This window comes from Giraffa tippelskirchi, chromosome 5, assembly GCF_054371585.1.
Source record: "Giraffa tippelskirchi isolate mGirTip1 chromosome 5, T2T-mGirTip1v1.2.pri, whole genome shotgun sequence".
NCBI lineage: Eukaryota > Metazoa > Chordata > Mammalia > Artiodactyla > Giraffidae > Giraffa > Giraffa tippelskirchi.
In genome coordinates this window covers 96,804,256-96,828,317 of record NC_137279.1, presented here as the reverse complement: position 1 = coordinate 96,828,317, position 24,062 = coordinate 96,804,256, and the positions used below count along the sequence as shown (strand labels likewise).

Here is a 24,062-nt window from a genome sequence, read left to right as displayed (position 1 = left end):
TGTTAAATAAACACCTTTGTTCCACCAGAGCACTGGTCCCCACGTCTTTCTTCATTTCTCTCTCTCTCTCTCTCTGTCCCCTTCAGGCTGCTCAGCCTCTTTTCTTCCTTCTTTCACTTTCTTATTGGTCGACTCTGTACCCCCAAGTTCCGGTCCGTTAAAGGACCACAACAGTAATCCAGTGGCTAAGACTCTGCAGTCCCAATGTGGGGAGCACAGGTTCAAACTCTGGGCAGGGAATTAGATCCCACATGCTGTAACAAAGAGTTCTCATGCTGCAACTAAAGATCCCGCTTACCACAGTGAAGATCGAAGATCCCATATGCCATAACTAAGACCTGGCTTACAACCAAATAGATGAATAAATAAACAAATACATTTTTTAAAAAAGAGCAGAATGAAAAGGCAATGTATGTTATAGGAGAAAATTTGCAAATTACATATCTCCAAGGGGCTAGTATCCAAAGTATGTGAAGTCCTATTAACATATCAGCAATTAAAGAACTGATTAAAAAATGGGCAAAGGTCTTGAATAGACAGTTACCCAAAGATGATATATAAAAGATCAGGTATGCAACAGCCCAATTATTAGAGAAATGCAAATCAAAACCATAATGTGATACCACCTCATACTCGTTAAGATAGTCACTATCAAAAAAACAAAAATAACAGGTGTTGGTGAGGACCTGGAGAAATTGGAACCCTTGTGCACTGTTGGTTGGAATGTAAAATGCTATAGCTCCTATGGAAAAAAGTATGATAGTGCCTCAATTGAGTATGAAATTTCCATATGATCTAGCAACAAAAGAATTGAAAGCAGGGTGTGGAAGATATATATCCACAACCACGTTCATAGAAGCATTATTCAAAATAGCCCAAAAGTGGAAGAAACCTAAATGTCTTTCTAACAGACAAATAGATAGACAAAAAGTGGAATATACACACAGTGGAATATTATTTGGCCTTAAAAAGGGAAGAATCTTCACATGCTATAATACAGCATGTCTCATTAGTTTCCTTTGGAAAATGTCTCTTTACTTCTTTGTAAGAAGGACTTATGGTCAGTGTTCTGTTTCCTGATCTTGGTTTGACATGGTTAATAGTCACTTGGATTGATGTTCTGATAATAATTATGCTGCTGTCTATGATGGCACTAAGCCTTTTTTCATCCTGATGGTGACTGTATGGAACAAGGACTATGTTGGAGAAAAATACAGAATTTGATTAAATTCTTTCTTCCTTGGACTCCTTATTTCTTTGCATGGTATACATCTGCCATTTGGACGTAACAGTTGTCAGTGACAGAAGAAAAAGATGTCATTCTTACCATGGGGAGATAAGTCTTTTAGGGTCTATGAGAAATAAGCATGGAAGAGACAAACTATGATACATGATCAATTGTTTATTTTCCGTTTTCATGCCATTCACTCTTTTATATTCTATATGCCCAAAGTGCTTAATAAATGCAGAATAATACAGAGTTCCAAAAGAAGGATACTTGAGGCAGATGTGCTGATAATAAGATATAGCAGCTTTGCTTGATGGAACAGTGACTTTGTCCTGTTGGTTCCTTTAATATTTTTCATTAATATCAATCTGTACCAGTCTGGAGAGGTCCAGATATGTACCTCTCAAAAGAAAAATCCTTCCTTGAACCACATCTCCCCAAATACTCATGGTTTTCCAAGTTTAACACTCCTTGATATCTATTTGTTCTATTAACCAGTTCTTAACCACAAAGCTCAAAGTTTCCTATAGAATAAAAAGAAATTATCACCAATGTGAAGAAATAGTATCACTAATTTTTAAAAACTGACAAGAAGAGGTAACACCCTGAAGGGGTAATGCAAATTTCCTTGAATCAAAGTTATGCCTTTGTAATATCCTAAACTTTGGGTTAATTACTTTATTACTACCTTATTAATACTCATTCATAATAATAGTGTCTACATGACTGTCAAAAGCCCAGCTGTTTTGAAATATAATTTGAATGGCCATAAGTTCCAGGGTGTATATTACAGACTGTTATATTGGATCTCATTAGTTCTCCTCTATATTCAGATTTGTCCCTGTTTTCCATATGACTGGAATCATGACTGAAATTTTCAGCTGGAGAATGTGCAATCCATAACTGTCCATAGTCATAATTGGAACTGCCGTAGCTGCCATGTCTCCACCCTTGGCCTGCACCATGATTTTGGATCTTTGAGTAGAATGCAGACATTCCTTGGTTGGTCACAGTCTGATTACCTGAACCTCTTGAATGACCCTTGCTGTCATTAGACTGACTAACTCTGGATTCCCTATGGCTGCTGCTTCCAGATCCAGTGGATGTTTCTCCATGACCAGTTCCAGAGTGTCTGGAGCTGTCCCTTGACTGCTCATGGTGGCTCCCCTGTCTTTGCCCAGTGCTTGATCCAGACCTTTCGTGGACAGATTCACTGTGGCTCCCTTGATGGGACTCTGAGTGCCTAGAATTGTTTCCTGTCTGGTCATGGGAAGATCCATGTTGGTTCCTTGAGCTGGAACCAGATCTTCCATGAGTTGTCTCAGAATTCCTACCTGAATCTCTTGCATGTCCCTCACTGTCTCTGGCCTGACGAACACTGGATTCCCTATGCTTATTGCTTCCAGATCCAGTGGAAGTTGGTCCATGTCGAGTTCCAGAGTGTCTGGAGCTGTCACTTGACTGCTCATGGTGGCTCCCCTGTCTTTGACCAGTGCTGGATCCTGACCTTCTGTGAACAGATTCACTGTGGCTCCCTTGGTGGGAATCTGAGTGCCTAGAACTGTCTCCTGTCTGGCCCTGGGAAGATCCATGTTGGTTTCTTGAGCTGGAACCAGACCTTCCATGAGTTGTCACAGACTGTCTACCCGAGTCTTCTGAATGTCCTTCGCTGCCACTGGCCTGACTAATGCTGGATTCCCTGTGCCTACTACTTCTGGATCCAGTGAAGGTTTGTCCATGACCAGTTCCAGAGTGTCTGGAGCTGTCCCTTGACTGCTCATGGTGGCTCCCCTGTCTTTGCCCCGGGCTTGATCCAGACCTTTGGTGGACAGTTTCACTGTGGCTCCCTTGATGGGACTCTGAGTGCCTAGAACTGTCTCCTGTCTGTCCATGGACATATCCATGTTGGTTTCTTGAACTTGAACCAAGTCTTCCATGAGTTGTCACGAACTGTCTATCTGAGTCTTCTGAATGTCCTTCACTGTCACTGGTCTGACTAACACTGGATTGCCTATGTCTACTGCTTCCTGATCCAGTAGAGGTTTGTCCATGTCGAGTTCCAGAGTGTCTGGAGCTATCTCTTGACTGTTCATGGTGGTTCCCCTGTCTTTGCCCCGTGCTGGACCCTGACCTTTCATGAACAGATTCGCTGTGGCTCCCTTGATGGGACTCTGAGTGCCTAGAACTGTCTCTTGTCTGACCATGGGAAGATCCATGTTGGCTCCTTGATCTGGAACCAGACCTTGTGTGAGGTGTCACATACTGTCTACCTGAATCTCTTGCATGGCCCTCTCTGTCACTGGACTGACTAACACTGGATTCCCTATGTCTGCTGCTTCCAGATCCAGCTGAGGTATGTCCATGTCCAGTTCCAGAGTGTCTGGAGCTGTCCCTTGACTGCTCATGGTGGCTCCCCTGTCTTTGCCGTGTGCTTGATCCAGACCTTTGGTGGACAGATTCACTGTGCCTCCCTAGATGGGACTCTGAGTGCCTAGAACTGTCTCCTGTCTGTCCATGGAGAGATCCTTGTTGGTTCCTTGAGTTGGAACCAGATCTTCCTTGAGTTGTCTCAAAATGCCTACCTGAATCTCTTGCATGTCCCTCACTGTCACTGGCCTGACTAACACTGGATTGCCTGTGTCTACTGCTTCTGGATGCAGTAGAGGTTTGTCCATGTCCAGTTCCAGACTGTCTGGAGCTGTCCCTTGGCTGCTCATGGTGGCTCCCCTGTCTTTGCCCAGTGCTGGATCCTGACCTTCTGTGAACAGATTCACCGTGGCTCCCTTGGTGGGAATCTGAGTGCCTAGAACTGTCTCCTGTCTGGCCCTGGGAAGATCCATGTTGGTTTCTTGAGCTGGAACCAGACCTTCCATGAGTTGTCACGGACTGTCTACCCGAGTCTTCTGAATGTCCTTCACTGTCACTGGTCTGACTAACACTGGATTCCCTGTGCCTACTGCTTCCGGATCCAGTGGAGGTTTGTCCATGACCAGTTCCAGAGTGTCTGGAGCTGTCTCTTGACTGCTTATGGTGGCTCCCCTGTCTTTGCCCAGTGCTCGATCCAGACCTTTGGTGGACAGTTTCACTGTGGCTCCCTTGATGGGACTCTGAGTGCCTAGAACTGTCTCCTGTCTGTCCATGGACAGATCCATGTTGGTTTCTTGAACTTGAACCAGACCTTCCATGAGTTGTCACAGACTGTCTACCTGAGTCTTCTGAATGTCCTTCACTGTCACTGGTCTGACTAACACTGGATTGCCTATGTCTACTGCCTCCGGATCCAGTAGAGGTTTGTCCATGTCGAGTTCCAGAGTGTCTGGAGCTGTCCCTTGACTGCTCACGGTGGCTCCCCTCTCTTTGCCCAGTTCTAGATCCTGACCTTTCATGGACAGATTCGCTGTGGCTCCCTTGATGGGACTCTGAGTGCCTAGAACTGTCTCCTCTTTGGCTATGGGAAGATCCATGTTGGTTTCTTGAGCTGGAATGAGACCTTGTGTGGGGTATCATGGACTGTCTACCTGAATCTCTTGCATGGCCCTCTCTGTCCCTGGACTGACTAACACTGGATTCCCTATGTCTACTGCTTCCAGATCCAGCTGAGGTATGTCCATGTCCAGTTCCAGAGTGTCTGGAGCTGTCCCTTGACTGCTCATGGTGGTTGCCCTCTCTTTGCCCAGTTCTAGATCCTGACCTTTCATGGACAGATTCATTGTGCCTCGCTTGATGAGATGCTGAGTGCCTAGAACTGTCTCCTGTCTGGCCATGGGAAAATCCACGTTGGTTACTTGAGCTGGAACCAGACCTTCCTTGAGTTGTCACGGACTGTCTACCCGAGTCTTCTGAATGTCCTTCACCGTCACTGGTCTGACTAACACTGGATTCCCTGTGCCTACTGCTTCTGGATCCAGTGGAGGTTTGTCCATGACCGGTTCCAGACTGTCTGGAGCTGTCTCTTGATTGCTCATGGTGGCTCCCCTGTCTTTGCCCCGTGCTGGATCCTGATCTTTCATGAACAGATTCACTATGGCTCCCTTGATGGGACTCTGAGTGCCTAAAACTGTCTCCTTTCTGGCCCTGGGAAGATCCATGTTGGTTTCTTGAGCTGGAACCAGATCTTCCCTGAGTTGTCACAGACTGTCTACCTAAGTCTTCCAAATGTCCTTCACTGTCACTGGTCTGACTAACACTGGATTGCCTGTGTCTACTGCCTCCAGATACAGTAGAAGTTTGTCCATGTCGAGTACCAGAGTGTCTGGAGCTGTCCCTTGACTGCTCATGGTGGCTCCCCTGTCTTTGCCCAGTGTTTCTTGACCTTCCACGGACAGATTCACTGTGCGTCTCTTGTTGGGATTCTGAGTGGGTAGAACTGTCTCCTCTATGAGTCTGGACAGAGCCAGTTTGATTCCTTGAGCTGGACCCTGATCTTCCATGAGTGATCACAGATTTACTATCTGTATCCCGTGAATGTCCTTCCGTGTCTCTGCCCTTAATGATGTTTGACCCATAGTGTGTACTGTGACTGGATTGAAAATTCGTGGTCACTTTGTCTTCACAAACTTGATATGAGTCATCACACTCTGATCCTATGCATTTTGCACTTCTTTTACCTTTATTTTCATAACCACATTCTTCTTCTTTTTCTTCATATCCCCTGGTTGGGCTAACACTTGACATGTGCCTTCTTTCTTTTAGTTCAGTAGAGCTTGATCTCCTTTTCTTTTCCCTTCTTGACTCATGATGGCTTTTGCTACATCCATGTCTGTGTCCAGAGGTAGGTGTGTCACCTCTTTGTTTACTTCCAGACCCATGTCTTTTTTTCCCTCTTCCTCTTGGGCTCTTTGATCTATCTTGATTCTTTCCATCACTTCTTCTTGAATGACTGTACTTTCCTTTTGTTTCTTCTTTGTCTTCTTCTGTATCATCTTCTTCATCTTCATAGTGGTATGTACACTTTTCCTGTTTTTGTCCTGCTGTCTGTAAATTCTGTCTTTGAGTGTAATCATAATAGGCTCGAGCCAACTTGTATACCATCAGAAGAAACTCTGTGAAGTCTATTTTCTTGTTGTGATCTACATCGAGGATATGCATGAAAACTTCAGTGGTGTCTGGGTCATCTGGATTCTGTAAACAGGGAAGACGGAGAGTACATGAGAGTGACTGAAGTGGAAGATTAAATAATTAAAGTGAACTTTGGAAATGTGAATTCTTGCTATATAAAAGTAGAACCTAATGTTTTCTTTAATAATGTTTGTTTTATCTTGACTTAGTAAAGAGCTGTTGGTACTGTACTAAAAAACCTAAATCTTAAATGCTAGTATGGTGACATAAAAAATTTGATGGGGCATGTTCTTCTTTTAATTCTTCAAATGTCAGCATTTTATAAATTTTTTTCATGGAATTATCTTTTAGACATACCCTCTTTACATTCTTGAAATTTGGGGGAATATTATGATAAGTTAACTTCTGTTTACTTCCTTTTAACTAAATATTTATGTTTTTCCATAAACAATGTGTGTGTGTAATATATATAGAGGTATAAAGAGCTGAACAAATTATATCTGTTTTGAAATAAAATTATGTTTGTTCGTATTCCAAGTGACACAACTCATAAAGATTTCACAGTAATATTTTGGCATTTTTTGATGCAGAACAAAAATGATATACTGTTTTATCTGGCAAATAACTTTTACCTTCAAGATGGGCCGAAACTCCACTTCCAGAAGTTCCTTCAGCTCTTTTTTACTCAATGTGTCGGTCTCCTTATCTGTTTTTGAATATTCATGGAATATTTTGATGATGCCATTGATGTTTTCCAGGAGAGTCGACATCTTTTGGAACTATAGGTGAACCTAGAAAGAGGTTAAAATGTACATTAATTTCTTTTCTTTTGTAGGTCATATCAATTATTATGATAGATTTTCACATTTATAAACCTACATCTTTTCCTAGGTAGCCCAGCTTTAAAAATGGAAGATGCCCACAAAAAACTTCTATTCATTATCTACATGATGAATATCAACACAGAGTTTGACTGGACTGCCAACATTTTGGCCTGATCTCTTTTTTTTGTTGTTCACATCAAAACTACTCTTTTATTTGCATGCCTAGAGTATCATAAGTCACAAAATATCTCTTAAAACTCGCTTTTCTTTTTTACTTTTCTACTCAATAGTTTTATTTTTTTTTAATTTATTTTAATTGGGGGCTAGTTACTTTACAATATTGTAGCAGTTTTTGCTATACACTGACATGAATGAGCCATGGGTTTACATGTGTTCCCCATCCTGAACCCCCCTCCCACCTCCCTCCCCATCCCATCCCTCTGGGTCATCCCAGTGCACCAGCCCTGAGCACCTTGTCTCATGCATCAAACCTGGACTGGCGATCTGTTTCACTTATGATAATATACATGTTTCAATACTATTCTCTCAGATTATCCCACCTTTGCCTTCTCCCACAGAGTCCAAAAGCCTGTTCTATACATCTGTGTCCCTTCTGCTGTCTCACATATAGGGTATCGTTACTATCTTTCTAAATTCCATATATATGTGTTAGTATACTGTATTGGTGTCTTTCACAGTGGAATGTAGATACTCTCACAGACCTTTGGCAAAAGCTGCAATAGATTCTTCCTTTCCTTTATCTCAGAAGATAACTTTGATTTTTATTTCACTGAAAACTTGCGATCTATTAGGAAAGAATTTTATATTTTTATTTTTATTTTATCTGTTTATCCAGCCTATTGCATTTGTATCCACATACTTTAACCTCCACTACTGTTTTGTGGATAAATTGTCCTTCTGTCCTTTATTTTGGCACTGGATCTCACTCTCTCTTGCCTATTCAAACAATTTGCTTTTGTAGTTATTCACTTTTTCTCCTACCTCATCAATTTCTTTTTTTCCCCCTCTGAAACATTCACTACAGCATGTGTTCATGCTGAAATGTCTCTTATTTATATCCCCTCCCTCATCCTACATCTCCCTTTATGCACCACCTGATTTATCTTTTCTCTACTATAGCAAAACCCCTCAAAAGATATACCTATATTTTTTCTTCACTTTTTATTTTCTTTTATTCAGATTATCTTTCTGTCTCAAAAAATCCACTAAAGCTCTCATGATAATTAAAAAAATACTCTTTATCTTACTACGTCCAACTATCCATTTTCATTTCACATATGCTTGACATTATCAGCAGCATTTGATGCAGGTGGCTACATCCTCCTTCAGAGACCCCATTCTCTTTTGTTTTTTCTTCTGGCCTCACTGCCTATTTTTCTTAGTCTCCTATTCCAGGCTCTAATGTTGATGTGCCTGTGATTGAGTCCTTAGTTCCTCTTCTGTATTTTATGTTCCCTTGGGTGGAGTGGAGGGGTCTCAACTGGCTGTGTAACTTTAAATCCTATGTATAGTTTGACAACTCTGAATTTATATATCCAGCCATAAAGTCTCCTCTAAGCTTGACATATGTATGTCTAATTAAAAGCAGAGACATTACTTTGCCAACAAAAGTCCGTCTAGTCAAGGCTATGGTTTTTCCAGTGTCATGTATGGATGTGAGAGTTGGACGGTGAAGAAAGCTGAGCACCGCAGAATTGATGCTTTTGAACTGTGGTGTTGGAGAAGACTCTTGAGAGTCCCTTGGACTGCAAGGAGATCCAATCAATCCATCCTAAAGGAGATCAATCCTGGGTGTTCATTGGAAGGACTGATGTTGAAGCTGAAACTCCAATACTTTGGCCACCTGATGCGAAGGGTTGACTCATTGGAAAAGACCCTAGTGCTGGGTAGGATTGGGGGTGGGAGGAGAAGGGGATGACAGAGGATGAGATGGTTGGATGGCATCACTGACTCAATGGACATGGGTTTGGGTAGACTCTGGAAGTTGGTGATGGACAGAGAGGCCTGGCGTGCTGCAATTCATGGGGTTGCAAAGAGTCGGACATGACTGAGAGACTGAACTGAACTGAAGTGAACTGAAGTACCTATCAAATATTTCTGCTTGGGCCTAAAAGAGATCTTAAATCTACCATAGTCATGACAGAAGCCTTAATTTCCAACTACTTTATGCCCCCCACCTCTCCTCCCCAGTTATCCTTATCTCACTGATTGCTCAAGCCACAAACCTGGGATTTAGTCTTGGTTATCATTTTTCTCACATCGTGTATCTAATTCATCACCATGTTTTATTGAGTGTACTTTTAAAATATCCCTTAAATTGGCCACTTTTCTTCTCTCCGTACTATTGCCTTATCTAGTAATTAATTTTGATTCATAGCAAAAACATGCTGGAGTTTGTTCCATCTTGAAGATCTTCCCTTGAACAATATTTCCTCCACCACTAAGATGTTCCACTCCATCCAGCTCTCCTAGTAAATGGTTTACTTTCTCAGCAAAGAGTCTTCAAAGAATTGTCTGTGCTTCCCCTCATTTTATGTTTACAACTCACTTAAAACCAGTTCTCTCAATTTTTTGTCTCCAAACTTGAAACTGATTTGTGTTAAATAACCTATGGTCTATAAGTTGCTAAATACAGTGATTGGTTGTTCGTCCTCCTCATTTTACTCACTCTCTTAGGGGTGTAGAATTGCTCATTCCTTTTTTCATGGAATTTTTGTTTGTTTGTTTCTTGGATCGTAACACTGCATTCTCCTGATATACCTCTAATCTATCAGCTTTCTCAATATTCTTCACTAATCTCTCATCTTTTGCCTAATTTCAAAACGTTGGAAAATCCCCATGGCCTATGTCCTTGACCTTCTCTTTCAAAATATATCTATTCACTGAAATCTCATCGGACTTCTTGACTTCAGATACTATCTAATGATTTCCAGGTTGGTACCTCCAAGCATGACCTTACCTTTGATTTCTACACTCACTCATTCATACCTTAATTTATTTAACAAATATTTAACACCTACTTCAGGATTAGGTACTATTTTATGCTCTGGGGATGTACTAATAAACAAGATGAATGAGGTACCTATTCTTCTGAAGACAATAAACAAATGAATAAAGAAATTAGATATTGACAAGTGATATGCATACCGTTAAAATAAGAACGGTGCTATTAATATATAGAGTTGTTGTAAGGGTTGTGCTTTAGATTGATCAGAGGAGATTTTGTGTTAAAAAAGGATATGTGAACTTAAAATAGAAAAATAAGAAGAAACTAACCTTGTTGATTAGTTGAAGAATTTTAGGTAAAAAGGAACAGTGCAGTGATCTGAATGTGGGAATCAACTTGGAAGGTTAGTGATATAGAAAAAATACCAATTCCAGAACAAATCAGGAGTAATACAACTTAAAGTCAGATTTACAAGCAGGGGTCAGAAAATGATGATCTTCTAAACAGGGTAACGTTTGTGCTTTTTATTGTAAGTGTGATGGGAAGTCACTAAATGATTTTTTTTGGAAACAGAGTAATCTGATTCAGTTTTTAAAGGATCAATTTGTAGAATCACTAATTAGGGTTCTTTCAGAGTCAGATTCTTTAAGGACAACTGGAAAGCTGGTGTTTATGTGTGTGTGTAGGTATCATAACACTATCAAAATAGTGACAATTTGTCAAAGCTTACATTCAGATTGGAAGGGAACTACAGTAATTTGGGGAGTTAAATAACTGCAATTATTAAAAACTGGTGGAAGATATTATTAAAAACTGTGGAACAAGCCACAGATTCAAGAAGTATTATCAACTCCAAGCAGATATTTAAAAGAAAACAATACCTAGACACATAATAAAAAATGTCTGAACACTTAAGACAATGCTGCCGCTGCTGCTTCTGCTAAGTCGTGTCAGTCGTGTCCGACTCTGTGTGACCCCATAGATGGCAGCCCACCAGTCTCCCCCATCCCTGGGATTCTCCAGGCAAGAACACTGGAGTGGGTTGCCATTTCCTTCTCCAATGCATGAAAGTGAAAAGTGAAAGTGAAGTCGCTCAGTCGTTTCCGATTCTTAGCAACCCCATGGACTGCAGCCTACCAGGCTCCTTCGCCCATGGGATTTTCCAGGCAAGAGTACTGGAGTGGGTCGCCAGTGCCTTCTCTGCTTAAGACAATGAGGAAATCTTAAAAGCAGCCAGGGAAAAACATATTATCTTCAAAAAACCAACTACTGACTTTTCAAAAGAAATAATGGAGGCCGGGAGACAGTGAAATGTTTTTCTTATCTTCCTGTAGGAAAGTAAGTTCTGCCCTAGACTTCTATACCCATTGAAAATATACATGAAGAAGAAAGCCTAAGTAAGGATATTTTCAAGCATACAAAGCAGATTTACCTTACACCATAAGATTTACTCTAAAGGAAATATTAAAGAATGATCCTAGTCAGAAGCACAGAGAGGTAGGAAAGAATGAAGAAAAAGTCAAAAATGTAAGTATAGGGGAAAATCTAAATGAATAGTGATGGAGAAAACAACAATAATAATATCTTTCGAGATTTATGATAGTCCATAACTATCATAAATAAGGTTGGGAAGGGTAAATAGAGTTCAGGTACTATAGGATACTTGGATTGTTGGAGTAAAGTATTAGTAGTGTTAAAGTATTTTTCTTTTTTTAATAATATACTCTAATAAGTCCAGGGGTAGGTGTTGTGTTGCAATGTCTAAGGTAAGCATGAAAAGACCAATAAAAGGATGTGTAATTAATAAGCTGATATGACAAAAATTAACTGATGAATATGTAATTCATCCAAAAAAGTTAGAAAAGAGAAAAAGAAATGTAAAACAGGTAGGATATTAGAAACCAAGTAGTAATATGGTAGATTTAAACCAAATAGATTTAAGCAGTAATGATACTGAATAAGAATGTACTAAATACTGTAACTTAGAAACAAAGATTGTCAGACTAGACGGGAAAAAAAGTACATACTGTCTACAAGAGACACACTTAAGTCTGATACATGTTGGAAAAAGATATGTTATTCAAATATTAAGGGAGAGATATTGTTTTTGCTGTATTAACATCTGTAGAGTAGACTTTAAGACAAAAGTGTAACTAGAAGGATCTTTCATAACAATAAATGGCTAGCTCTTGAGGAAGATATAAGAATTTAAATTGATATGTACTTAATAACATAGCCTCATAAGATGTCCAACAAAAAACTGACAGAATTATAAGGACAAATTGACAAATTTATAATTATAGTAGGTAACATACTTCTCTCAGCAACTGATAGAACAAGTAAACAAAAATATTATAAGGCTATAGAAGAGTTCCACAAAATTCATAAGACAGTAACTAATATATATTGAACACTGTGTCTAACAAATATAACATACACATCCTACTGAAATGAATGTGAGACTTTTGAAAATTTACTATATGCTAATCATAAAGAAAATTTCAACAAATTTTAAAGGATTAAAATCATGCAGAATTTGTTTTGTACCACAGTGGAATGAAGCTAGATTTCAGTGATAGAAAGAAAGATACAAAAATCTCCACAAATCTTTGGAAATTAAGCAGTAACTTCTGAATAACAAATAGGTCATAGAATACATTACAGTGTAAATTAGAAAATATTTTGAACTAAATACAAATGAGAAAAATATGCAATAGCAAAACTTGTGGGATACAGTCATTTCATGCCTAATGAAAAATTTATAGTTTTATTACATATATTAGAAAAGAAAGGCTGAAAAATCAATAACCTAACCATATATGTTAAGAAGTTTGGAAAAGAACAAATTCAGTCCAAAGAAAGTATATAATAAAGATAAAAATTGATATTAATGAAATAGGAAACAAATTTAGAGAATCAAAAAGCCAAAATTTTTGAAAAATTCATAAAACTGAGAAACTCTGATTAAATAAGAAAAGAGGAGAAAGGCATAAGTAATCAATATCAGGAAAATAAAAGGGGATATTGCCTTAGATTTTACAGGTACTAGAAAGATAAGTGCATATTATAAACTTTATAGAAAAATTTTGAAAATTTAAATGAAGTGGACATATTTCTATAAAAATGCTTCCTATGCAAATGTAAACAACAGGAAGTATTCCATGTTGAGGAGAGGGGTGACTACAAATCAGTTGGCTTTACTAGTGAATTTGTTTAATGTGTAAGAAATAAATAACTCTAACACCACAGACTGTTTCAGGGAAATTAAAGAAGGAGAACACTGATTATATGAATCCAACATAACCTCAGTACCCATAACCTGACAAGGATATTACAAGAAACAAAATTTTCAGGAGAATTTCCTTCATGAATATAGATGCAAGAATCTGAAAGAAAATAATAAACTGAATCTAGTATTGTACAAATGGAGAAGGAAATGGCAACCCACTCCAATATTCTTGCCTGGAGAATCCCAGGGACGGCAGAGCCTGGTGAGCTGCCGTCTATGGGATCGCAGAGTCGGACACGACTGAAGCGACTTAGCAGTATTGTACAAAAAGAATATGCATTATACTTAAGAAAGTTTTATTCCAAAAATCATGTTTGTTTTAATATATGAGAACTGATAGAATACAGGGAAAACAGTTTTTTTTGAACCTCTTAATAGATGCAAAAAACATTTGATAAAACCCCTACAATGGACGTGCTATTTAAAGCTTAGGTCCAGGAAGGGGAACACATGTAAACCCATGGCTGATTCATGTCAATATATGGCAAAAACTACTACAATATTGTAAAGTAATTAGCCCCAACTAAAATAAATAAATTTATTTAATAAAATAAAATAAAATAAAATTTCTCTCTAGAACTTTAAAAAAATAAATAAATAAAGCTTAGCATATTCCTGGTTCAATTTTTCTTTCATTCCAATGGAATCTGAAAATTCTGGCAGTGAATGAATAAAATGCATTATAAGGAAGTAATTACAATAAAAATATATTCTTGTCCATAAAAAATCCAACATTAATTTTGATTTATAAATATGAATTGTACCTACGATGATACAATTAGGGCTTCCCTGGTAGCTCAGTTGGTAAAGAATCCGCCTGCAATGCAGGAGACCCTGGTTGGATTCCTGGGTCAGGAAGATCCGCTGCAGAAGGGATAGACTACCTATTCCAGCATTCTTGGGCTTCTCTTGTGGCTCAGCTGGTAAAGAATCCGCCCGCAATGCGGGAGACCTGAGTTCGATCCCTGGGTTGGAAAGATCTGCAGGAGAAAGGAAAGGCTACCCACTTCAGTATTCTGGCCTAGAAATTCCATGGACTGTATACTCCATGGGGTCGGAAAGAGTCGGACAGGACTGAACGATTTTCACTTTCACTTTCACCTTGATGGTACTATAGTAAACAGCATACTTAATGGTTACATGGTGAAAACTTTTCTTGCTCAGTCTTTGGATGAAATCAGTACACCTGCTAATATACTATGCAACATTGTATTAAAGTTCCTAGGTAGAGCAAAAATTAAGACAAAGAATGAAAAACAGAATAATTGGAAATGAAGTAACAAAACTGTCATTACTGAAGAATGATGTGACTTCCATATGTAGAAATTTAAAAAAAATGTATAGTTAAACTACTAGAATAAATAAAATTGGAAAACTAATTTCAAAACTAATTTAAAACTACTAGAAAAAATTAAAAATGTTGCTGGATACAAGATAAATATACAAAATTCATTTGTATTTCTATACTAAATCAAGAAACAGAAATTGAAATAAGGAATGATGCTATTTACAAAAGTATAAAAAGTCAGGAAATTGCTAGGAGTTAAATCTAACAAAGATTTAATCCCAAAAAAAACCAATGCCAAAGAATACTCAAACTACCAAACAATTGCACTCATCTCACACACTAGCAAAGTAATGCTTAAAATTCTCCAAGCCAGGCTTCAACAGTATGTGAACCTTGAACTTCCAGATGTTCAAGCTGGATTTAGAAAAGGCAGAGGAACCAGAAATCAAATTGCCAACATCCGTTGGATCATCAAAAAAGCAAGAGAGTTCCAGAAAAAACATCTACTTCTGCTTTATTGACTATGCCAAAGCCTTTGACTGTGGATCACAAGAAACTGGAAAATTCTGAAAGAAATGGGAATGCCAGACCACCTGACCTGTCTCCTGAGAAATCTGTATGCAAGAAGCAACAGTTAGAACTGGACATGGAACAACAGACTGGTTCCAAATCGGGAAAGGAGAAAGTCAAGGATGCATATTGTCACCCTGCTTATTTAACTTATATGCAGAATGCATCATGTGAAATGCTGGACTTGATGAAGCACAAGCTGGAATCAAGATTGCCAGGAGAAATATCAATAACCTCAGATATGCAGATGATATCGCCCTTATGGCAGAAAGAGAAGAACTAAAGAGACTCTTGATGAAAGTGAAAGAGGAGAGTGAAAAAGTTGGCTTAAAACTTAACATTCAGAAAACTAAGATCATGGCATCCGGTCCCATTACTTCATGGCAAATAGATGGGGAAACAATGAAAACAGTGACAGACTATCCTTTGGGACTCCAAAATCATTGCAGATGGTGATTGCAGCCATGAAATTAAAAGATGCTTACTCCTTGGAAGAAAAGTTATGACCAACCTAGACAGCATATTAAAAAGCAGAAACATTACTTTGCCAACAAAGGTCCATCAAGTCAAAGCTATGGTTTTTCCAGTAGTCATGTATGGATGTAAGAGTTGGACCATAAAGAAAGCTGAGTGCCGAGGAATTGATGCTTTTGAACTGTGGTGTTGGAGAAGACTCTTGAGAGTCCCTTGGACTGCAAGGAGATCCAACCAGTCCATCCTAAAGGAGATCAGTCCTGAATATTCATTGGAAGGACTGATATTGAAGCTGAAACTTCAATACTTTGGCCACCTTTTGCGAAGAACTGATTCATTTGAAAAGACACTGATGCTGGGAAAGATTGAAGGCGGGAGGAGAAGGGGATGACAGAGGGTGAGATGGTTGAATGGCATCACTGACACAACAGACATGAGTTTGAGTAAACTCTGGGAGTTGGTGTTGGACAGGGAAGCCTAGCATGCTGCAGTACATGGCATTGCAAAGAGTCAGACACTACAGAGCGACTGAACTGAACTGAAATCTAATGAAAGATATGAAATATATGTACTCAGAAAATTATAAAAGTTATTGAGACTAATTACAGAAGATATGGATAAATGGAAGATTGTGCCTTGTTCATGGGTTGAAAGTGTCAGTGTTGTCAAGATGTCAGATCTCCCTAAACTCATTTTTACATGCAATAAAATTTCATTCAGAATCTGTGAAATTTTTTAAAATAAAGATTGATAAGGCAGTGTCTGAAATTTGTATTAAAATATGGGGGTCCAGGATTAGCCAGAACAACACTGAAGAAGACCGACTTTGTGGACATATTGGATGTTAAGTGTATTATAAAAGAAGACAGCATGACCCTGATGCAACATTAAACAAATAGATAAGTGAAAGATCAGATATATCATTATGCAATTTAATTTATGAAAAAGGTTGTGATGAGAGTTGGCAGGGAAAAGATGGTCTTTTGAATAAATGGCACTGGGTTAATTGAATTCCCATATGGAAAAATGAATTTGTTCCCAGGTGGATTTTACATGTGAAAGATAAAGGAGACTGAACTTCAATGGCTAAGACTCCATACTCCCAATGCAGGGGGCCCAGGTTCAATCTCTGGTTAGGCAACTAGATCCCACATGCTGCAACTAAAAGATCCCGTATGCCACAATGAAGATCAAAGATCCCATGTGCTGCAACTAAGACCCGGCACAGCCAAACAAATAAGTGAATATTTTTTAAAAGAGAGGGATTATTTGCCTGCAAAGTCTAACATAGGCTTTAAAAAAAGGTGAAGGAGATAACATAGGATAATATTTTCAAGAACTTGGGGTAGAGAAATACTTCTTAAAGAGAACTTAAAAAATATTAATGATAAAGAAAAAGATTGATAAATTGGAGTGCATTAAAAATAGGAATGTCTGTTTATTCAAAGACTCTGTTAAGGAGAGAAGGAAAGCCATTGAGTGGAACAATATATGCAACACATTTAACCAATAAAGGGCTCTCTCCTGAATATAAAAATAACTCTTATAAATCAATACAAGAAATATGGATGGCCCCATAGAAAAATGATTAGACAGTACAAGAGCTTTGAAAAACAGGATATACAAATCTCTAATAAACACAAAAAGTTCTCAATTTTGTTAATCATCAGGGAGCTACAAATTAACAGTGTGAGAATATAACTCCCCCACCAAAATGACTAAAAAGATAAAAAGAAAAAAGAATACTAATGCCACATATTGGTGAAGATATGCAGAAACTGGGTGTTTCATACACTCCTAGAAGGAGCATAAGCTGGCAGAAGTACTTTCAAGAATTGTTTGATAATATCTAAGACCAGCAATTTACTCCTAGAAATATCCCCAATAGAAATATATACACATTTGTAACCAAAAATCATGAACAAAAATGTTCATAGCTCCATTATTTATAATATCTCCCCAAATGAAAACAACACAAGTATCTATCAATAAAAAATGAATAAATAATTTGTGGTATTTTCATATAATAGAGGTGGGAATGAAGGGATAGCCTAGATTAAGATGGTAGTGTGGATAGGAAGACAGATGGATTGGCATGTCTTACAGTCAGATTTGGCTGGTCAGAGCAATAAATCAGTGTGGTGTAAAGGAGAGAATGGAGACATGCATAGATTCTAGATTTGTTTTTGAACAAAGAGTTATTTCTCACTGTTTCTATTACCCTGTCATCTCTCATCTAAACTGCAGTCCATCTCCTTTCTCCCACCATTGCCTATGATCCTATTTTCCATATAGCAGCTCAGAGTGATCTTGTTACTCTTCCTGCTTAATACTCTCCAATGGCTTCTCATCTGCTTCAAATAATGTACAAACTCTACTGTGCCCCTCTTTACATGGCCTGTCTAGTTCTGTGACTCACTATATACCACTATTCCTCATGTTAAACATGATCTAGGCACCCAAGCATCTTTTATCCTTTAAAGGGTTTACTACTGCTTTAGAATCCTCTTGTTTGCCTTGACTAGTTTCTTCTGTTATTAAGATCTCTGCTCAAAAGAATTCCCCAGAGTCCTTTCCTAACCCTTCAATCTCAAGTACTATCCTATTACTTTACTATATCACTGTCTTATTTTCTTCATGGTTCTTATCACTGTTTAAATTTTTATTCATTTCTTGTTTACTGAATGTCTTCTTCTGCTGCTAAATTTATGTTGTTCATTGCTGCATAATCAGCCAAGAGCAGCATATGGCAAATAGAAGGTAGTTAATATATTTGTTCAGTGAATGGGTAAATAGATAATCCAACAATATTAAGAGAGTAGCCAGGTGGAAAGCAAATTTATGCCCTCATTTTCCTTCTGTGTCAAAATAAACTTTTAGTAACACAGTGACTAAAAATAGAGAACCCCAAACATCCAGAACTTTTAGCCTCAGACCACACATACATCGAGATCTCCACCTTGCTTAAGAACAAGTAGACAAGGTGAGATTTAGTCCCTCTTACTTACTTTCTTCCTTCACCAGAAGGGCAAGGAGATTGTAGCCTGGAGGAGCTTGCTGGGTGCTGAAGTCTGGCATCATGGCCTTTTTATAGCAGGTCCATCCAGGGAGGAGCCATCCTCTGTAGGATGGTCTGATTCATTCCTAACCAAACTCAGATCCACCCATATCTCCACCTCTATTTCTCTAGTGACCTGTTTACTTCCCAGCTTGCTCACGTACTCATCTGTACTTGTTTTACCAAGTTACAATTTAGGTTTACATCATTCCCGTGTACACTGTAGATTTCATGGACGATTCCCTTTGGCTAGCATAGGCTCTTTGTGTGCAGGGTCCACACCTTCTGGGTTTTGTTGTTGTTATTACCCCGACTTTGAATGGTAGATGCTTGATAAATATCTACTGATAAGTGCGCTTCTTTATTCTTGTCTCTAGAGGAGTAGTAGAGTATACATTTTTGAAAAAATTAAATTTGGCTTATATTTAAGCCAGCGTTACATGCACCTACCTACAGGTCCCTTTTTATTAATAAATTCCATCTCTGAATCCTGAGAGAATTTGCCATGATGAATGTTGATCTTCTACAAAGTGTAATGAATTCAGAGAATATAGGCAAACTTAATTTTGATTTTTCAAAAGAGAACAAGAAAGTGGGCTCTTGAATTAGAAGCAGTGATCACTTGGAGGTGGCATGAACTTATTGGACAAGAATCATCAGTCTTGTTTTCAGGGTTGTTAATTGGGGTATCAGAGACATGTTCTACCTACTCTTCCTGTGGAATAAGCTGTGGCTTTTCTCATTGACCTCGTAAATATACAGGAGACGCCTATCCTTGGCCTCTCTCTTTATTCCCAGGCTGTATATTGAACAGATTACATTTCTATTTGGATGTCCCCTTGTATCTCAGTCCATACTGTTCAAACTGAGCTAATTATCATGGCTTGTACCAAAATATGCCGTCTTCCATGTTGGGAGGATGAGACCACATCTACATCCAGATCTCCGACTTGCTTAGGAACAAGTAGACAAGGTGAGATTTAGTCCCTCTTCCTTCCTTCCTTCACCAGAAGAGCAAGGAGATTGTAGCCTGGAGGAGCTTGCTGGGTGCTGAAGTCTGGCATCATGGCCCATGTTACATGCCAACGTTACAAGCACCTACAACAGGTCTCTATTTATTAATAAATTTCATCTCTGAATCCTGAGAGAACTTATCTGATACCTCTATCTGCTGAGTGTCTAAAGCCCCACAAAGTCATTTTCCGTTTCTCTCTCTCTTTAGCCCTCATGTTCATGTCATAATGTGTCACTTTTATACGAAGGCCTATTATGCAGACTTTCCTCTATCTCTAGCATGGCAATCTTAGTTCTAGACCTCACCATCTTTTGGCTGGACATTAGTAAAAAGTATAATAACCAACCCTTCCACTGTTAGCCTGCTTGATTCATCTTTTAGTCTTACCATTCCTTCTGGTGGCTCCTACTTGCCTGGAGAATTCCAAATTTCTTTACCAGACATATAAGTCCCTTCACAGTAGTAATAAATCTGTATCCTTTTAGCTACTTCTCTTATCACCTGCATTTTATGGGAAAGTCACTCTATACTGATCCACATTCCTTGCATAACCTTTTAATGGTCTACTACTATTCAGATTCTCTATATGCTATCCTTACTACTGGGGAGTCCCTCAACCTTAGCTTCTTTTCATTCTTTAAGCCTCTCCAGAATCACCACCTCCTTCATAAAGCCTCATATTACATCTCCAGGTAGATCACTGTCCTCTCATATACTCTATATTAATCTCCCTTACAGCACTGATGATACTTTAATTACTTATGTACCTGTAGTGCCCAGTGCCCCATTTTGTGTTTCTTCTCATTCTGGTATTGACTGGGTCTTGAATCATCTTTTGTATTCTTGGGCCCTGTAATAGTTCCTGAGACATGATCAAATAAATGCTTGGGTGCAATGGTTGGCAGGGGTAGGGGTGTGGGGTGAGGAGATGATCTTGTTTAGAGCCAGTGAGGTATGCATATGTCCGAGCTTTAAAATCTTTGTTTAATGTCCTCATTTTCTTTCCTTTTGTGAAACATTAGTAGTTAACATCCACAGAACATAGATCTTCATTTTCTCCTCTTTTCTTTTTAGGTTTATCTTTTTGTGCCAGAAGCTACTGTCTCTCTCTCTCCAGGATATAATAATAGTCTTAATCTATACTGTATGCCCATTCAGTATGTGCCAAAAATGTACTAGGATTTTGCACATATTTCTTCTAATCCTCAGAAACAATCCGTGAGGTCATTATTATCATCCCTAATTTTGAGATGAGGGAACTGATAGTGATAGGGAGAAGATTATCCAGCATGTAAGTTACAGAACCAGGATTCAATTTCAGGTCATTCTGACTCCAACTTCTGCATTATTTCCCGTACACATTACTCTAGGAGTGAACTTTTCTCCTTTTTGAAAAGATATTTTTATATTTTTGACATTTGAAACAGTGGTTTCTTTCAAAGTACCCTATGTCTTGGGTGACCTTAACGGTGGAAATCATTGCAGGGGCAGCAGTGAATGAACTGAGAAAAGTGGAGTCCAGAGAGTGGCCAGGCTGGGACAATCTAGGCTGCAATGTTTTAATGATCAGAGGACACAAATCTTACAGTTTCTTATCCATATAGAGGACAGTCCTAGTAGTTGGCTCCAGGACTGTTTTCTTGACCATGTTATGATCATTATATTCTTATCAGTAACGGATGAAAATTTGGGCAGAGGGATTTCCCTGGTGGTGCAGTGGTTAAGATTCTGTGCTTCCATTGCAGGGGACATGATTTGATCCTTGGTTTCAGAATTAAGATCCCCCATGCTGCATGGTACAGCCAAAAAAAGAAAAAGAAAAGAAAATGTAGAAGATGGCAAATATTTTTAGGAGAGACTGAAGATCCAAGGAGATTTTAGCATATCATACAAGTGCTCAAATCTAATAAAACTGAATCTTACTGAATTAAAAGTAAAATTCTGACTTTGGTTCTAAATTCAACTTCACAAGTACAGGGTAGAAGCCATGAGTAAAAGAAGGGGTATTGTGGCAGTGGTGGTGTGATGTAGTAGCCCAAAAGGTAATGCTATTTCAGGATGCATTAAGAAAAGTACATTAACTAGAACAAAATAACTGGTGGTGTCTTTCCGTTGGCCCTTGTCAGATGGTTTCTCTAGCTTTTCATTCAGTTCTGACACTCACTTCTCAATATGGATGTGGACAACTTGTTATATGTTCTGAGTCAAGTTAAGTAGATGATTGGCCAGATGGGTAGTAAAGGGAACAAGGGCTTTCCAGGTATCTTAGTGGTAAAGAATCCACCTGCCAATGAAGGAGCCTCAGGTTTGATCCCTGGGTCAGAAAGAACCCCTGGAGAAGGAAATGGCAGTCCACTCCAGTATTCTTGTCTGGGAAATCCCATGGACAGGAGCCTGGTGGGGCTATGGTCCATGGGGTCACAAAAGAGTTGGACACAACTTAACAACTAAACAACAACAACAACAAAGGGAACAAAGTGAGAAACAGTTGGTGGGAGAAGATTATCTGTTTTCAATGATTATGAGAATCTCTTGTAAATGGGTTGTATAAAAACTCAGATTGGTAGAAAGCATAGGCAAGTGTACTTTGACTTTGAATAAGTAAGAACATTTTAATAGTCAGAATTGTCCAGTCATGAAAAGAATTATCTCTGGAGATAATTTCCTATCACTGCCTAGAGAATGTTGAATTGAATGAGTTGTTAGCAGTCAATTAGTCTAGGCTCCTCATATTGTGGTCGACAATCAGGAGGTCCAATGCTGCATGGCTGATAAATCAACAATTCAGGACTCAGGCCTCCAACTCAGATTTTTCCCTCTAAATGCACTTTGCATTGCACAGGTTGCATCTATTACTGGGAGATGAGCATCAGACAAGGATATTTTGGAGGGTCATTAAGTAGAGGAGCATTTGGAGGATGTCTGATAACTCCTTCTTTCCATGTGAGAGCTATGATTCTGTTATTCACGTAAATTTCTTTGCCTGACTTGATTCAACTCAGCTCAGATGCCTGTTTGATCAGTGCAGTTTACTAACTGCAGGCATAATAGGACTATCAATTCCACTTTATGTGGAATTCCCACTACATCCTATGTATATGGTATGTGTTTCCATATTCCACTTCCTGCCAACATGCCTGTTCTCTCTTGCATCTTAGCTTTTTATCTTTAGAATGCCAAAGAACATTTACCCCCTAAATCTTTAAAATTACTGACCAAGGAATAATGTAGTCTGAGATGTAGAGCATCTTCTCTATCCTCAGACAGAACTTAACTCTTTGCCTCATTGTTCCTAGGCAATGAAATGCTTTCAGAGGCATTTTAGGTGTCCACAGTTATATCTTCTGGCTGCCAATATTTATTAAGGTATGAAGACAATCCCCAAATGTCAGAAGTTATTGACAAATCAGAAATTACAGGATTTCAGTTGCAATCATTCATTTGTGGTTGTCCCTCCCTTTTCCTATCCAATGGGCTAGAAGGGCATTATGCTGCATATGGCTTGTGGGCTGCTGATGTGGGTCAAACTGTCACAATTCAAGGGAGCAGTCCTTTGAGATGTGTGACTGAGGCTGTAGGAGTGAAGGGGAGCTGGAATTTGTGGTTAAATGATTTCCTATTGGAGTTGTAGTCATCTCCTGGGAGGTGCTATTTTGGGGGTGGAATTTTTCCTGGTAGAACATTCTCTTGGGTTCCTTGGCATATTGTAGGTGATGTTCCTGCTTAGCTATCTGGTGGTGGAGCAATATCTGGTAGGAACACCTCTACCTATAGCTGGTGTTTACTAGGACAATAGTGAAGAAAAGTAGTGTTGATTCCAAGGAAAGATTTCAAGTTGTCCTCAGTGATTTCAGCTTTTTCTTACTTTAATCTTGTGTGTGTGTGTGTGTGTGTGTGTGTGTATGTGTGTGTAAAAGAAAGATAAAGAGGGGAAGAGAGAAATGTAGGTGGAGTGAAAGTAAGGATGAGCTTTTTCTATATATAAGCATGCCATTTTACACCAATCTGGATTGCCTCTCAGTTTTTTAAATATGCAACATAATAATTGGGCAAGAGAGTTCTAGAAAAATGTCTACTTTTGCTTTATTGGCTATGCCAAAGCCTTTGACTGTGTGGATCACAACAAACTGGAAAATTCTTCAAGAGATGGGAATACCAGACCACCTGACCTGCCTCCTGAGAAATCTGTATGCAGGTCAGGAAACAAGAGTTAGAACTGAACATGGAACAACAGACTGGTTCCAAATTGGGAAAGGAGTACATCAAGGCTGTATATTGTCACCCTGATTA

At 38.8% G+C, this 24,062-nt stretch overlaps 2 protein-coding genes across 2 annotated transcripts; both read right to left on the bottom strand.

Moving 5' to 3' along the window:
* Positions 1–1,689: 1,689 nt before the first annotated feature.
* On the bottom strand, positions 1,690–4,692 carry LOC145505237 (uncharacterized). Its single transcript, XM_081486995.1, has 5 exons — positions 4,435–4,692; positions 3,672–4,360; positions 2,563–3,620; positions 2,251–2,423; positions 1,690–1,752 (listed from the first exon to the last, which is right to left on the bottom strand). Exons 1-5 carry the CDS (start codon positions 4,690–4,692, stop codon positions 1,690–1,692), a joined length of 2,241 nt encoding a protein of 746 aa, XP_081343121.1.
* A 351-nt stretch (positions 4,693–5,043) lies between these two features.
* LOC145505236 (uncharacterized) lies at positions 5,044–23,217 on the bottom strand. The gene is made up of 4 exons (XM_081486994.1): positions 20,540–23,217; positions 6,919–7,077; positions 6,025–6,349; positions 5,044–5,330 (listed from the first exon to the last, which is right to left on the bottom strand). The coding sequence occupies exons 2-4, from the start codon at positions 7,054–7,056 to the stop codon at positions 5,044–5,046; spliced, it is 750 nt and encodes a 249-aa protein (XP_081343120.1). The 5' UTR covers positions 7,057–7,077; positions 20,540–23,217.
* Between the last annotated feature and the right edge of the window lie 845 nt (positions 23,218–24,062).

Coding starts and splice junctions, on each gene's coding strand:
- LOC145505237 (XM_081486995.1), bottom strand. CDS start 4,692: ATGGATCTTCCCATAGCCAAAGAGGAGACAGTTCTAGGCACTCAGAGT. Junction 3,621..3,671: donor AGTGAATCTGTCCACCAAAG/GTCTGGATCAAG, acceptor TGAGCAGTCAAG/GGACAGCTCCAGACACTCTG. Junction 1,753..2,250: donor GGGTCATTCAAGAGGTTCAG/GTAATCAGACTG, acceptor TTTATTCTATAG/GAAACTTTGAGCTTTGTGGT.
- LOC145505236 (XM_081486994.1), bottom strand. CDS start 7,056: ATGTCGACTCTCCTGGAAAACATCAATGGCATCATCAAAATATTCCAT. Junction 6,350..6,918: donor AGTTTCGGCCCATCTTGAAG/GTAAAAGTTATT, acceptor CCCTGTTTACAG/AATCCAGATGACCCAGACAC. Junction 5,331..6,024: donor AAAAAGACATGGGTCTGGAA/GTAAACAAAGAG, acceptor ATCTGGTTCCAG/CTCAAGAAACCAACATGGAT.